The sequence below is a fragment of the Phocoena sinus genome, chromosome 9 (genome assembly GCF_008692025.1).
Source record: "Phocoena sinus isolate mPhoSin1 chromosome 9, mPhoSin1.pri, whole genome shotgun sequence".
In the NCBI taxonomy this organism is placed as follows: domain Eukaryota; kingdom Metazoa; phylum Chordata; class Mammalia; order Artiodactyla; family Phocoenidae; genus Phocoena; species Phocoena sinus.
This window is the reverse complement of record NC_045771.1, coordinates 15,592,116-15,608,869: the sequence shown is the minus strand read 5'-3', so window position 1 is coordinate 15,608,869 and position 16,754 is coordinate 15,592,116. Positions and strand designations below refer to the sequence as shown.

Genomic DNA, 16,754 nt, shown 5'->3' with positions numbered 1-16,754 from the left:
TTTGCAGTGCCCTCCCACTGGGGACTAATCCCTACCCTGGGGTTGGCCACATGACTGGCTTTGGCCAAGAGGATGTTAGCTTTGCAACACAAGTAAAGTCTTGAAATGCACTTGTACAACTGAACTTACACACTTGTACCTTTGCCATCACACTTATGAGAAGGATGTGCCAGGACAGTCTACTGATCCCAGAAGGAGGACAGACACATAAATCAGAGTTGCTCCCAGATGAGCCTGGCCAAGATCAGCTAACTCTCAGCCTTAGACGTGTGAGTGAATCTAGCTGAAATCAGCAAAATCACCCAGCTGCCCCTGACCCTCCACGCCTAAATCAGCCAACCTCCAGCCAAGGCACAGACATGTGAACTCTAATAACAAATGATTGTTGTCAAAGCTAATGAGTTAGTGGTGATTTGTTATGCAGGAATACAGCTGGCTGATACAATACAGCTGCATGTATATACAAGAAATTAAATCCATGACATCAGAACCTATGGCAACAAATCGTTACACCTTGTTCCCATAATAATTCCTCTAAACCACCAACTGTGAACCATATCAATAAATATTTGTAGATTGACTGACTTGATCTACCAATTATATAATAAAATAAATGATTTCAGTTGAAGAAAGTTAGCCAGTAAGAAGTTCGGTGACAACATTCCAGTGGCGGTTGAAATTAGAGAAAAAAGCTTTCATTCTGAACTACTAGGTATTGACTTATACTCTGTCCCTCAGTGGATCAAATTGGAGAAAACAAAATGACAAATGTAACCTGTGAGGTAGGGGGTTAACAAAGGATAAAGGGAAAGGGAACCAGAAGAATATGTATTACAATTTTTCTATGTGACCTTATTTTTGTAGTTTTATTTCATTGGCAAACGATCAGCAGAGCACCATGGCCTAGAACTTAGATGGTTGAGTTATTGATAAAACTGCAAAAACAAGATCCAGTATACACTCTATGTCCAATTTCTAATACTTGAAGCTCAGATAGTGAGTGAAATTTTTTTTTTTTGTAAATTGTATCTATATGCCTTTTAAGTTTCATTTCAGAAGGAAAACATCACCCAATAAGGTCAGTAGTGCACTGTGGGGAGTAAGAAGCACAACCAGCGTATCATCTGATTTTATTTAAACAGCTCCCTGGGCTTCCCTGGTGGCGCAGCGGTTAAGAGTCCACCTGCCAACGCAGGGAACACGGGCTGGAGCCCTGGTCCGGGAGGATCCCACATGCCATGGAACAACTAGGCCCATGCGCCACAGCTACTGAGCCTGCGCTCTAGAGCCCGCAAGCCACAACTGCTGAGCCCACGTGTCACAACTACTGAAGCCCGCGCACATAGAGCCCGTGCTCCACAGCAGGAGAGGCCACTGCAACGAGAAGCCCGTGCACTGCAACAAAGAGTAGCCCCGGCTCGCCGCAACTAGAGAAAGCCCGTGCACAGCAACAAAGACCCAACACAGCCAAAAGTAAATAAATAAAATAACTTTATAAAAAAATGAAATAAAATAAACAGCTCCCTATCAAAGGTCAAACTCGACTGGCAAATTTCCTCGTCATCACCACTTAGCTGTCAGCAAGAAAATAAAAACAAGCCACTGTCTCATGGCGATGAATCCTTCATATCCAAGGATGAAATGGAGCAGCTATGAGCAATGGAGCTAGATGCTGAGATTACCAAGATAGCGGCTAAAAACCCCACAAACCAAAACCAACATAGAGGCAACACCAAAATGCAGGTCCTCAATCATTTCCATATGTGCTGCGTAAATAATGGCACTGAATAGATACTGATTCCTGGGAAGGGGAAAAAAGAGATTAAACTCTAAATTGGGAGTAGGTAGTATCTTTATAACTATGTCTCATATATGTGTGTGTGTTTTATATATATATACACATACACTCATTTATATATGGTGTGTCTGTGTACTTTTAAAAAGAGAAATCACATAGGACAAATGCCACTTACATGATATACACATATATGTACCCATTAGCTATTTATATATGCCTAAAGTAAAAAGGAAATTTTTGTAAATTAAAGAAGTATGCCTCATCTAAATCCTTCAGCATTTGACAACTGTGTTTGCCCTTAGAAAAATTTCAAAGGAGCTGGCAAATCTTGGCCGATTTTTGATGTAAACAACTCTTAAAGAAAAATGCTAAGGCTGGGTTCTGGAGGCTGGGAGAGGGGCAGGAATGCAGTTGAATATGTCAGAATCATATTAAGCTGTAGCCCACTGCATGTTCAGACAGAAGGTAGGCGCCTGCCTGCCCAGAGTCCCCTCCCTGAGTGCCTGGACCCTGAAATCTCCTCCAGTGGTGAGTGGCATGAAAAAGTGTTGAAAATAGTAAAAATAGCAAACACTGAACTGTGAGTGTTTACTATGTACTAAGCATTATTCCAAGTGCTTTAGATATATATTAATTAATTTAATCCTAAGAGTGACCCTGGAAGGCATGTACTATGATTACCCTCATTTTATAGACAAGGACACTAGGAGATTAACTCCCTCACCCTACGTTACCCAGCTGGTATACGGCCAACCTGGGATCCACACCCAGGCAAACCAGACCCACAGTCCTGCCCCTGGCCCCTCTAGCATACTGCTTTGCAAGAGATCAATGATGAAACAGATCTCTAGCCAAAAGTGAGCATTCTTCAATTAATGTCATTTTGAGCCCATAAGTAGCCACTACAAAAGGTACAATATTGGTTCTTTCTATACTTCTCACCTTCGTTTATATGGACTCCTAATCCAATGTTCCTGAGGTTAAGAATTCCAGTTTAACACCAGCAAATAAGAGCTGAAGTGTTCTGAGAGCTCACTGTGTGCCAGTCACCGTTCTAAATGTCTTCACGTATTTACACAGGTTTCTGTGATGGATGCGATTTCTCTTGTACACCTCCCTCACTCCATGCCTTCTGTGCTTGTGCTTACAGAACCTCTTTCCCTTACTCTGGTGTTCATATTGTGGCCAGTTGATAAACTATGTATTTAATTATGTGGTAATTTACATAGGGCAATAATAACAAGAGCTAATATGTATTTAGTGTTTACTAATTGCCAGGCGCTGTTATAAATGTTTAGTACATACTAACTCATTTACTCCCCCCAACAACAGCACAAGGTTAAGTATTATTACTATTATTCCCATTTTAAAGATCAGGAAAGGGCTTCCCTGGTGGCGCAGTGGTTGAGAGTCTGCCTGCCGATGCAGGGGACATGGGTCCGTGCCCCGGTCCGGGAAGATCCCACATGCCACGGAGCTGCTAGGCCCGTGAGCCATGGCCGCTGAGCCTGCGCATCCGGAGCCTGTGCTCCGCAACGGGACAGGCCACAACGGTGAGAGGCCCGTGTACCTGCAAAAAAAAAAAAAAAAAAAAAAAAAAAAAGATCAGGAAAGAAACACAAGAGTTGAGCCACTTGCCCAGGATCACACCATTAGTAAGTGGCAGAGCCCAGATTCCAATTCAGGCAAATTGATTCCAGAGATTAATCGCTATACTCCATCCGTGTTCTGCATTTGGCATCTCAAGTCTTCCCATAGGATACTGTGTTTAAAGTATTCATTGAATAAATATCTGTAGAGCAAATGACCGATTTCAAAAGATTTACTTAGTATATACACGCAAAAAACCCTTGTGTGTACATTTCTTTTCCTTCATGAAAATTAATGACTCTTACCCATGAATAGAGTAAGTTTAACGCTAGATAGCTGTACATATTGCTTTCTTATACCATTCTAGCATTGCAATGGCCAGGCAAACGAAGAAGTCATGATTTCACTTCTAAAAGGGGGGAAAGCATCATTATTTTCTTAACCTGTTAGAAAAAGAAAATAAAAGGTAATCTCAAAAGGAAGATGAATAGCAAAAAAGCATTCACCACTAGCCCAGGCTTCAGACTCGGAAAGGAAGGCTGTTCCTCTGCTTGTCTATCCCAAGCACATCAGGTTCTTTCTGTAGCGCATCCATGTCAGGGGACCCAGCTACTCTCTGTAGGGAGATGACAGACACATCTGCCTTTTTTTTACCCTAGAATCTACCCCTCTAAGACAGCTCAGACCCATGCTCTTGTCAGCTCAGACCCATAGCTCTAATCAAATGTGATGAAGATACAGCTATTTATCATCTCTCTGTGACTTTCTTTCCCAGGTCCCACGGCCTTGGAATATTTCAACATCAAGAGGTCTTCCCACTGCAAACAGGAAACCTAAGTCACCCATGACTCATCTCTACCCTTTATTCAGCAAACCCGATGGTATGCTAATCCTGCTCTGGGTTTCATCTAATCCTTTCAAAATCCATTTTTTCTTTGCCATGGATGGTACATGCCTTTCCGTTTCTCCCTGCATTGCTATATCCATGCACACCTTCCCTGCTCTGGCATCATCAGCCACGAGACACCATTTTCTTCTTCTAGACTCCAAAAAAAACACCAGCCCACTTTCCTAAGGCCTTGTTTCCCATCAAATGCTGAGTCTCCGCCTTCCATCAGGCTACCTCATACCAGCAGCATCTGTTCAGGTTTAGCTCACAGATTATTGTTTTCATTCCCACCTATGAAAACAGCTCCTTAAACTTAGGATATCCACACTAAGCCAATGTACCCAGCCATCACTTGCCCTACTCACTCTAGAAGTCTAACCAGGCTAACCTGAAGGAAGATGATTATTATTTATGTGCTGGTCCCACCCTCTCTAGACCTGGAAGAGCCACAGTTATAGTCCTTTATTCCACCCAAAATAAAGTTACCTTGACTTGTGCATGGTGCCAGTAGATCACTTCTGTATTAGTATATTTTATGCCGAGTCTGTTGATATTCTATATATTTCCAACTTGGTTCTTATATCATCTCGGAGGATAGGGGCCATGTCTAGTTCTCTCTGAACAACCTTCATCCAGCACTACTAAGTTTCTTCTTTAGGAAGAAGACTGAAATTAACTAACAAAGCAAATGAATACCTAGCCTCCCAATTTAATTACAAAGGAACATGACCAAAATAGAGTAACTCATGAAGATACCCTCCAGGCGGTGAGGTGCAAGACTTGGTCATTCACATATAAGCTTTTTATTCTTCAGTCTACTTGGAAGCTTCTGCTTATCTCTTTATAACCTCTTTACTTTTTTTTTTTTTTAAAGAACAGAAAACCGTGCTTAGCAGCCTTAATCATGGGCAGAAATGAACGAGCTGAATGTAGGATGTCTTTCTGGTGGTTCTGAGGGTCGAGCACACATTCCTAGGACTGGCTCCTGTGGTTGCCAAACGATGTGAAGTCCTTTAACTCAAGTGTTTCAGAGAAGTCTACAGTCAAATTCAGCCCTGAAGACAGATGACTCCTGTGTAATCTTAGACTAGTGTTTCTCAACCTTCTTTTGGTCACAGACTCTTTTGAGGATCTAAAAAACTTATAAATGTTCTCAGCAGGAAAACTGACAAATGTTGACAGTCCAAAATTTTGCATATAATTTTAGGGGTCTACAGTCCATCTGAAGAACATGATACACTAACAGGATAAGAACACCTACATTTGCCCAATATAGTTGGCCTGGGGTTCAAGGAGGGAGGAAGAGGGAAAAGAAAGAGTGAGCAAAGAAAGAACAAGGAAGGAAGGAAGAAGGGAAGGAACGAAGGATGATGGTGGGAAAGAGAAAGAGAGGAGAAAAGGGAGTAAGAGTGAGGAAAAAAAAGAGAGAAATCCAATAAACTGAGAGAGCGTCTGTGCTTGAGCTGTTCAGCTTATCACTTTGTTTCAGGCTTGGAAGCAATTACAGAAGAATGGCATTTAATCTCAGTAAAACTGGACAAGAAGATTGGAATCATTGGCTTTCTGAGATATAATGAAATAATATCCATCACTAGGAACAAGAATTCCTAGTTTTGCTTAAGCTGTTTAAACAATGCAGAAGATGAAGAAGATGAAATTTAATGCAAACAGCAATTTTTAAATGTTGCCTATTTATGCGTTGCCTGAAGGACTATCATCCTCCTCGATCAGGAAGGCAAACTGCTTAAGAGAGCACTGACTCCAGAGGGAACTTTGTGAATTAATACTCCCTTAAGGCGGATGCAAATTGGGGTTCAAATGAATCAAATAATTCTGTTCCCAAACATTTGTATATCCACAGAAAAACAACTGAAGCCAGGAACTCGACAAAGCCTTCCCGGCAAGTTCCTCATCCATTCATGTGCACTGCCTACCTTTGATTTCACACATCCCAGAGGGTTCCTATCCATGTTCATTATCCCCTACTTATAAAAGTACTTTTGCTGGGACTTCCCTGGCGGTCCAGTGGTTAAGACTCTGTGCTTCCACTGCAGCGGGCACGGGTTCGATCCCTGGTTGGGGAACTAAGATCCTGCATGCTGTGTGGCTAGAAAAAAACAAAAGCTGGCATAGAAAGCTTTCACTCAGAGAGAAACCGGTACTTAACAAAGATGAACTGTGGATCAGAAACTCTCTGCAAAATATATCTGACCCACTGTACCTATTCTCAGCAAATTACCAGCATGGCCTATTGCAGTGCTGACTTAAAATGTTGCACAAGCTAAAAGTTGAGAACTATGTTTCATTCGGCGGACTTTCTGAGGGCTTAAGCCTGGAAAAGAGCCTCTCCGATAACTCTGAGGGACTGCTCCGAAGAGGTGAGGGAGGAGCCGGGATATACAGGACTTTTTGCAACAAAAACCAGGTAGCCGGAACGTCAAAAGATTACTGTTTATTAAAGAAAACCGGACACCTCAAGGAAATGAATTTAGCATTTTTCTCTGTGTGGGAATACGCAAGAGTCTGGGCTCATTGAAATCATCCCTTTGATATGCACCAGAACTATCTAGGGCCAGGATCCTGCTTTTTTCCATACTGAATCCCCTTGGGGTGCACAGTCTGGCTGACAGCTTGATGGCCACAACATCTTTTGTTTATTGATACAATACGGCAAGCGACACATTCTTCGTGCACAGCAGTATAGCACCTCTAAACAGAAGGAGGGGCCAGATGGGGGGAACTGAGTGGTGTGTGCTTTGGTCTAATGATAAGAAAGCTTCCTGGAAAAGACTGACTGATCATTTCTCCCCACACTAAGCTATCAGTATAGGTGGCACCTATGAGTTCCTTTATGCTGCATTTATACTGATTAGCATTTAAAAAGCAAAGAAATAGTGTTATTGGGAAGAGAAAGGGACCCTCAACTTTTGGAAACCTGCTTATTTGCAATCATTTTAGTCGGGGTCTTGGTTTAGAAGAATCAATGTCCTAGCCCTCTGCCCACTATGTGCTTCCCTCCAACCATCACCACTGTTTCAACTCTACTCAACGCTTTAGGGCCCAAACGAAATTCTGCCTTGTTCATGCAATTCTTCCTGTGATCTTCACTGGGCGTTCGCTCTGAACTTCTAGTTTCTTTTCCTCTTGGGACACTGCTCATATTCGGTCTGATCAAGTATTGGGGTACAAGGCATTTTCCCTAGAGTCTGGGTGTAAGTTTTACCATCGTTGTCTCACAAGTATCTACGACAGTGCTTGACACACAGTAAGTGTTCAACAAACACGGAAGTGAAGGGGAAAGTTGCCCAGATTGTTTCGGCCAGCTCTAATCTGCATAGTCTAGAAACAAGGCTGCTGAATGGCTGACTAGCTCCACAGATGATAACTAAATACAATATAGGTATTGCTATATTGTTATCACACTCCTGACACAGGGCCTCTGCACTTGCCGTTTCCTCTGCCTAGAAGCCTCTTAGACATACACCTAGTTCTTTCCCTCATCTGCTGATCTTTGCTCAAATACTACCTTCAAAGAAAGGCCTTCCCTGTCTATCCTATTTAAAACCTCAACTCCCCCACTGCTATGGTTCGAATGTTTGTGTCCTCCCAAATTCATATGCTGAAATTCTAATGCCCAAAGTGATGGTAATAGGAGGTAGGGCCTTGGGGAGGTGATTAGATCATGAGGGTGAAGCCCTCTGTAATGAAATTAGTGCCCTTATAAAAGAGACCCCACAGAGCTCCCCAGCACCTTCCACCATGTGAGAACACAATGAGAAGTCTGCAACCAGAGAAGGTTCTCCCCCAACCATGCTGACACCCTGATCTCAGACTTCCAGCCTCCAGAACTGTGAGAAATATATTTCTGTTGTGTACAAGCCACCCAGTCTGTGGTATTTTGTTATGGCAACTTGAATGGATTAAGAAACTCCCCCCTCCTCCAACATCTCCCTATTTTTTTCTGATTTATTTTTCTGTATATCACTGATCACCATCGAATACATATATATAGTTTACTTCTTTACTTTTTCTTATTTCCTATTCCCCCCTCACATCCTAGAATATAAACTCCATGAAGCAGAGATCTTTATAACTTGTGTTCAGTCTTTATCCCCCAGTGCTTAGGATAGTCGGTGGCAGATTAAGCACAAAGTAGGTGCTCAGTGAATAGCTAAGGAATGAATTTTTTAAATGAATCACAAAGCACCTGTAAAATACTTACCTCTACTTGGCACTGTGCTTGATCCTGCAGAAGACAACTGCTAGCAGCCAGGAAACTGTAACCTGATCAAATACCTGCAGCCCAGCGTGTCTGCACAGTGATGGGGCACGCAGAGCAGGTGTCTCCCCTGATGTATCACCAAAGGCTGGGAACATGCTTCATTCAGTCTCCTATACCTTCTCCCTTAACAACTCAAGAACCACTAGGAGAATGAATGGCTACACTGTAAGGCACTGATAACATGTGATAAAGGAGTCCAGACATGGAAGAAGCCAGTTTATAGACATTACTATGAGAAGAAGTGTGGTGGTCAGCTTCTAAGACATCCCCCCAGTGGTCCTGTTTTTCTGGCATTCCCATCCTTATATGGTCCCCAGCCACAAGGAATCAGGACTCCCCTGTGTGACTGACAGAATAACTTCCACAGCTGGGTCAGAAAAAGTATTTCAGCTCCTGCCTTGGTGTCTTGGCTCTCTCACTCTTTGGAAGGTGCCTATGCTCACCACTACACCACCAACGTATCCCTCACTCTTTGGGAAGCCAGCTCCCATGCTGTGGTGATACTCAAGCAGCGCCATGGAGAGGAACTGATTCACTAGCATCAACTTGCCAGCTATGTAATGGAACCACCTTAGAAGTAGATCTTCTAATCCTGGAAAAGTCTTCAGATAACTGAAGCCTCAGCCAACATCCGATTTCAACCTCATGAGAGATCCTGAACCATGTGGACAAAGAATTCCACCTGCCATATCAGCAAACAAAGGATGTTGTAGCCATCAAGCCCTCAGCCACTGCATCTGTCCCCAGCTGTGCACCCTGAGGGGATTCAGGATGGGAAAGAACAAGATACTGGTCTTAGATAGTTAAGGTGCACATCAGAGGAATGATTTCAATGAGCCCAGACACTTGCATCTTCCTATACAGAGAAAAAATGGTAAATTCACTAACTTGAGATGTCTGGGTTTTTTTAATTAACAGTAATCTTTTGATGTTCTGACTACATGGTTTTTGTTGCAAAAACTCCTATATATCCTGGCTCCTCCCTCACCTCTTCCGAGCAGTCCCTCAGAGCTATCTGAGAAGCTGCTTCCCAGGCTTAAGTCCTCAGAAATTCTGCCAAATAAAAAAACATAATTCTCAACATTTTTTTTCAGTCAACAAACAGAAGCAGCTAAGTGAGCCTGTCCTGAATTCCTGATCCACAGAAATAATGAGAGGTAATGAATGATTACTACTGCTTTAAGCCACGAATTTGGGGAGATCTGTTACACAGCAGTAGATAACTAATACAAGAGGTATCAGAAATGACTTCCACAAAGGAAGTAGGGCTTGAAATAGAGACATCAAAGGAATTGTAGGAATAACAGAGGCAAAGCAGTAAAGAGAATACAGGGAAAACCATGAGCAAAGGCAGATACAAATATTAAACAGAAACCATACCCATACAGAATCTCAGGATTGGAAACAAATCTTAAAGGTCAATTTAGTCCAACCTTTCATCTAGTGCTAGAGTCTACTTTAAAAATAAAACAACTAAGGCAGGGACTGCATGAATTTATCTAAGCTAAAACCCAGAAGAAGGCTGAGTCCTTACAGTGGCCCTCTGTGTAATGATAAAATGAGGAGTATTTAGTCATAACAGAGACCATATTCCTGCATTTGAACTGAGGTCATTCCTGGAAGTGATTTAATAAGAAATTGAGGGGGAAGGAAGATGGAGTACAGAGGAGGGGAGAAGAAAGACAAAAAGGAGGAGAAGCAGAAGAAACAGAAGCAGGAGGAGGAAAAGAAGGGGATCAGGAAGAAGAACAATAACAGCTCTACAACAACAGAAGATGAAAGAGAAAACACTGATTTATTGAAATGCTGTGTGGTGGGCACTGTCCTAAGTTCTTTAAACACATCATCTCATTTTACCCTCACAACAGCTCCAAAACCTCAAATTATTTTAGCTCTACTTCTTCCCTTCCTTCCCAGGAGTCTTCCCCTCACCCTGTTCTCCAGATTTGAGGTAGAGAAAGTGGACAAACCACAGAGAGGAAGGATTAAATCATCATGCATCTGACCTCTTGTCAGGAAAAATCTGAGAATACAGTTAAGGCTCTAGAGGGTCCAATCAAGAAAGAATCCACCCACATATTTGGGGCCTTCCCTTTACTGAGGATATAAGGCCAGATTTCCTGGGCTGCTGGTCAGCAAACCTCTAATCAAAGGAAGAATAGATCTGAGATGGGAAAGAAAAAACCTAGAGCATTCTCTGTCCCAAGATATGATGTTTTACTGATCCCAAAGTTGGTTCTCTTAGAGGCCAGTAGTAGACCTAAGAACCCCAACTGGACGAGGGATTCCTCCACAAAACTAATAGCCTATTTGTGAAGTTGATAGGAAGCATTTGCCTTTGACCCAAAGAAGCAGGAGGGAGCTTGCTCTGTAGGTAGCCATTTCACAAGATGTTGCCATGTGTACAGTGGTATAGGAAGGGAGGGGGACATCCAGGTCAAGCCAGAGGATATCAAGTTAGTGACCATCTCCCACACTTTTCATCCTCCTGGGAGAAGAGAGCATATGTCAAACTAGTATTAGAGAATATAATTTTCAAAACTTAACTCAAGATACTAAAATAGCTGATTATACTTCTAGGAAAACAAACATAGAAAATTAAATTTTAAAAGTATACATACAGCCTATACCAATTAAAGGCCTATGGATTAATAGTCAAAACATCTGAACATCTCTAAGGTCAGGAAAACTAAACCTTTAACACATACCATACTAATGGCATTGATAATGGACACGAAAGGGTAACCAATGAAAAAAGTCGTAGGGATGCTAGACAAGATCTCCTATACATGGGGTCGATGAAACATGCTGAAAATAGGTTAAGAGGATGCCCAAGAAGTGTTTACGGAAAGAATGGTCATAAAAATGATTTCTCAGAAAAAAAAATGGCATGACCTCTGAAACAATGGATGTACTGGAATTATCAACCAGATAGGCCAACTTGATTTGCAAAAGGATGCTTTGCTGCCCAGTCCACAGGGTCAGAGAAAGCAATTAGTACCATTCAGCTCTAGCAAATTCCCAGAGCACACAGTCTCAGGTAGAGAGAGGTATTCTGTGTCTCTTTGCATTTCCCCATGGCCCAAGCACAAGGCCACACACAGCAGGTATGTGGCTGAAGGGGGCGCTAATGATAACACACACTCCACACCCTCAAGGAGGTCAGAGACAAAGGTGCCGAGGTCCCAGCTGCTTCCCCTGCTCTGGGTTTACCATCATTGAAGCTGTCACTGGCGGTGACGTGGGCGAACGGTGACTGGGCCCGAGGCTCCTCACACAGGGAGTAGCTGTGCTCAGCCTGAATGAGAGGTGCCGGGGACGTTGGGGACGGCTCTACCTCCATCGACACACTCTTCTCTGAGAGGAAAGGGTCATTCAGGAGCTGGCCCAAGACGTTCTGGGAAAACTCATCCAGCAGCTCCGAGAAGTGCTACAAGAAACAAAGGAGGAAGGACTCAGTTTCTCTTAACCATGATCTGACATTTACACACATGTTCTAAAGCAAAAATATCATCCACTGCTTCAGATGAAGTCCCTTATACACAATGTCCAGTTATCTGTTGCTGTGTAGCAAACCACCCCAAAGAGTGGTGGCTTACAACAGCCAAGAGTTACTATCTCTCACCACTCTGTGGGTTGGCTGGGTGGATGTGCTGATTTCACCTGGGTTCACTGACAAAGGCACAATGAGCTGGAAGGCTGGAGGGGGCTGGGCCGGGACACTGGACACCTGGGCCTTTTTCTCAAAGAGGCTCTAGCAGGCTGGGAGCCCTCATAGGATGGTAGAGATGTTCCCAAAGGGAGAAAACCAAAGCTGCATGGTCTCAGAGGTCACACATCATCACTCCCTCCACATTCTTCAGGTCAAGGCAAGTGACAACGCCAGCCCAGACTCATGGGGTGGGAAAATATACACCACCTCTTGACCAGAGGAACTGCAAAATCACATCGCAGGCAAGTGTAAACAGGATGGCATGACTCACTCGGGGCCATCACTGGAACTATCCACCACATTTTGCATTGGGAATATTTTAAAATAAGCTACCTTGTATTTTTGAAGCATGGAAGTGTTATTTATAGCCAAGTGCCAAGTTCAAAGGCATCAGAGGCAGCTTCCTTCTATTCTCCCAAGTACCTGGACTTTGTCCCTTTCTAGTTTTTCCTTAATCTCCTTAATCTCTTCTCATTTCCATCTCCAACAGCAACACCTCCCTACCCACCGCCATGCCATGACAATGATACAGAAATGGTCTATACATATATTCACAGGGAGTCCTATATCCCTCGTTCCATGGTCCCACATTAAAGGACTGTAGCCCCATCTACTCTCCCTCACTGATAGGGGGATGTTCATGATATGAGGGTCTGTAGAGCTGGGTTTCTCAACCTCAGCACTACTGACATTTTAGATGGGTGATTCTTTGTTATGGGGGGGCAGGGTTGTTCTGTGCATTGTAGGATGTTTAGCAGCATTCCTGGCCTCTACTCACTACATGCCAGTAGCACTCCCCTAGTTGTGAAAACCAAAAATGTCTCCAGCCATTGTCAAATGTCCCTTGGCCAGGGCCAGGGGGGTGGGGGTGGGGGTAAGGGGAAGATCACCCTTGGTTTAGAACTACTGCAGTAGAGTATATTAAAAATAATTATAATATAATTTAATTTAAAATTTCACTTGATACCAGCTGTTAGAGCCACTTCTACCTTCTTAATGTTCCCTGAGTCACAGACCAACAGGTGTCATCCTTATCGATTAAACTTTAGGGACACCTCTGGAATAGAAAGGAAGTTAGGAAAGCAGGTCCAGCAATAAGAGAACTGATTGCAAATGGTGATACTTGGGGTAGACAATGAAAACTCTTGGGATTTGCAGAGCAACTAAGTCCTACCATTGAACTGAAGTGTCAGTGAAGGTGTTATGAAAATGAATGCAGCTTGGGGAAGCGGGGGGCAGGTGGTAACCCTAAGGTTAGAGCTCTAATATTAGGATAGTTGTAGGGCAGAACTTCTGCTTTTGTAAAGGAGAGAAGCAGACAACAGGGAGGAGGCCTTGCAGGCTAGGTCCTTAAGGCAGAGTTAGATTGCTGGGTTTCACCAACAGCACAAACATGAGCTATGGCTGCATCTCATCAGGACAGAAGGCAGAGAAGCCACAGGCCTTGGGCACATCCTAATAGGCATGGGTCATCTGTGAGAACAAGACAGGGTGGTTGGGAGAGGGTTCTCTGTATACAAACATATTTAGAACTGAAAGGTCCTTAGAAGCATCTAAGGCAAGAATTCCCAGATGCCAACTGTCTGCTTCACAATCACCAGAAGAATTTTGTTGTAGTTGTTTTATAATGGAATATTTCAAGCATTCAGAAAAATTAGAGAAAATAGAACCATAAATAATTACGTGTAGATTCCTTTTTAAAAAATTATTTTTCCACATTGTTACTGGAACATTTTTTCTTTACTCTTTCTTTCTTTTTTAAAAAATAAAACATGAAGCTCCTATCCAATCCCCTTCTTTCCTCTCAGAGTTAACTACTACCCTGAACTTGGTGTTTATTTTTCCCATCTAGGACTTTACACTTTTACTACATAAGTATGTTTCTATTACAAACATACGGACTTTTTAAACTTTAAGGAAACAGCACCATACTTCACACCTCCTCTGCAAATTTCTTCTTGCAAAAAACTTTTTAGCTTATTCATGTTTACATGTGTAGCTCTATTTCATTCAGTTCAATTTCTGAATTGTATTACATTGTACTTATCCATTTCCTCTTGAGGGACATTTAAAGATTTTTTTCATATATGCTATTGTAATAAACATTATTGAACATAAAGGGAAATTTTAAAACATACCAATCCTATGACCCATCGTCAGAGCTTTTGACTTAGTAGGTCAAAGACAACCATATAAAAACCACCACTACCACCCGTGATTCTAATGTTCATGTCAGTTTTTCAACCATTGAAGGTTGACCGCATCTCCACTCACCACCTCTCTCCCTACACCACTTTACAATTAAGTCCCTGGAAGTTTACAAAGTCACTGGAAGTTTACAAACCCTAGAAGTTTGGACATGCTCAAGGTCAGAGAAAGATTCATGGATTTTGCAGCCATCATGTGCTAAACTTTAGATAGGTCCTGTGGATATAAAGTAATAAAGAAGAAGACAGAAAAAACCCTGTCTTCCTTGAGCTGATCATGTAGACCAGTGCTTTTCAAACTTTTATGTGCATATGAATCACCTGGGGATCTTAAGGCATAGATGCTGATTCACAAATCTAGGTGGGCCCGAGATTCTGCATTACTAATCAGCTCCCAGGTAATGCTGCTGGCCCATGGATCGGACTTTGCATGGCAAGGAGTGGAACAGCTTCAAGGCTAAGACTAGGATGCAGGTTTCCTGACTCTCTGATAACATGAAGCCAGGGTCTGATTCTGTAAGCGGCTCCCCAAAGACAAATTTACTGGTTACCTGAGGGTGAATATTCTGCAAGCGTTTGATGGAATTCTTTTCAAGACCAAAATTAAGGAAACAAGAAGAGAAATAAATGACACAACGTAAAATGCAAAAGCAAGACTTGAACTCACAACCCCTGCATTCCCAAGCCACAATTCTGTCCCTGTGCTGCAGTGTCAGCCCTTGCCAGATATGCTGGCCCATCTCAGCCTCCGGAATCCTGAGGCAAGGCTCTCTTTGATTGCCGGGGCTTTCCCATGGAAGTTGGCCATGCTGGGCTGCTCTGCTGACACCATTTTCTTTCTCCTGAGCAGCACTGATGAATGTTTTCATGAACATCCCCTGGATAACCAATAATAAACCTTCTCTAACTCTGCTAACCATCCCTGACCTCCCCTTACTTTGGATTTTGTAGTGATTATCATGTCACCAAACAATTTAGTCCTAAATGACAGGGAGTCCTGAAGAACTCATGGTTGTTAAAAAGTGCATTATGGGGCTTCCCTGGTGACACAGTGGTTGAGAGTACGCCTGCCGATTCAGGGGACACGGGTTCGTGCCCCGATCCGGGAAGATCCCACATGCCGCGGAGCGGCTGGGCCCGTGAGACATGGCCACTGAGCCTGCGCGTCTGGAGCCTGTGCTCCGCAACGGGAGGGGCCACAACAGTGAGAGGCCCACGTACGGCCAAAAAAAAAAGTGCATTATGACAACCTTTCCGCTGGAAAAAGAAGCTCCTCAGAAGAAGGGAGCAACTGTGCTTAACCACCACCCACACCGAGGAACTCAGCAAAGTGGTGAGCACTGAGAAGGTCCCAGAGAGACACTTGTGCGTCTTTGGGGTCCCAAGGATACGCCCAACTTGTCCCAACCAGACGCTGTGACTCAGCCCAGCAAATTAGCTCCAGCTGGGTCTCCTTGGCAGCTATGGGCTCTGGGGCTCAGCAGACAGGTCAAGCTCCCACTGCTTGTGCAGGAACCAGGCCAGAGTCAGACCATCTTTAATGCCAGTGAGAGAGGGGCATATGGTCTTGGAGGCCGAAGACCAGAGAAAGAAGCAAAGTGAGCCTCAAAGAGGGAGGCTTTCTGCCTACAAACACTTTAGCAAAGGACTAGTCGTGTAGTAGTTCAAGGGCTATGAAATGTCAGTTGAATTCTTTCAAAGACATGGCATAATAGCATTTTACCGTTTTGCCTAAGAGTTTCATCAAGCTTTATGGGTTTATAATACTTTCACAGCTTTCGCCTCAACCAATGCTCACATCAGTCCTGGGAAGTTGGCTTTAAACCCACTGTCCAAGGTCTCAGTCACCTACTGTTTGAGCTTCGCCTTGAACACAGATCCTCTTATTGCAAACTGACCGAACTTTCCCCACATTATTTCTCCTAGGAAAGAAGTATCGAGCTTTACAACCCAACGGCTTGGAGAAGTTCTAACCTGGATGAAAACACGATGCTGATGCTGGTCATTAATGAAGATGTTGATAGGATCAGGTGGTAGGCTCATCTGATGGACTTAGTGCTTCACATATTAGATTTTCAGAAAATGAGCTAAGTGTTTTGCTATAAGGTAGGCATGTCTCCATGTATAGATGAGAAAACTGGGGCTCAGGGTGGTTAGGTACATTGCCTAAGGTTGGAGATGCATAATTGAATTAATATTCTATCCCAAGGCTAGCCAGTTCCAAAGCCCATGTACTTTCTACCACGGAATGCTCCATCATTTAAGTCAGCCTCTAA

At 43.2% G+C, this 16,754-nt stretch overlaps 1 protein-coding gene across 2 annotated transcripts in view; it reads right to left on the bottom strand.

The window, feature by feature from the left end:
* CREB3L2 (cAMP responsive element binding protein 3 like 2) overlaps positions 1-16,754 on the bottom strand; it is a 116,777-nt gene that overhangs the window by 36,223 nt on the left and 63,800 nt on the right. For both annotated transcript variants that reach the window (XR_004351410.1, XM_032642889.1), the window contains exon 2: positions 11,773-11,989. Coding sequence is in view for 1 of the 2 variants with exons in the window: in XM_032642889.1 (XP_032498780.1) it covers positions 11,773-11,989 (217 nt within the window). In the remaining variant the exon portion in view is untranslated. The remainder of the gene's footprint in view (positions 1-11,772; positions 11,990-16,754) is intronic.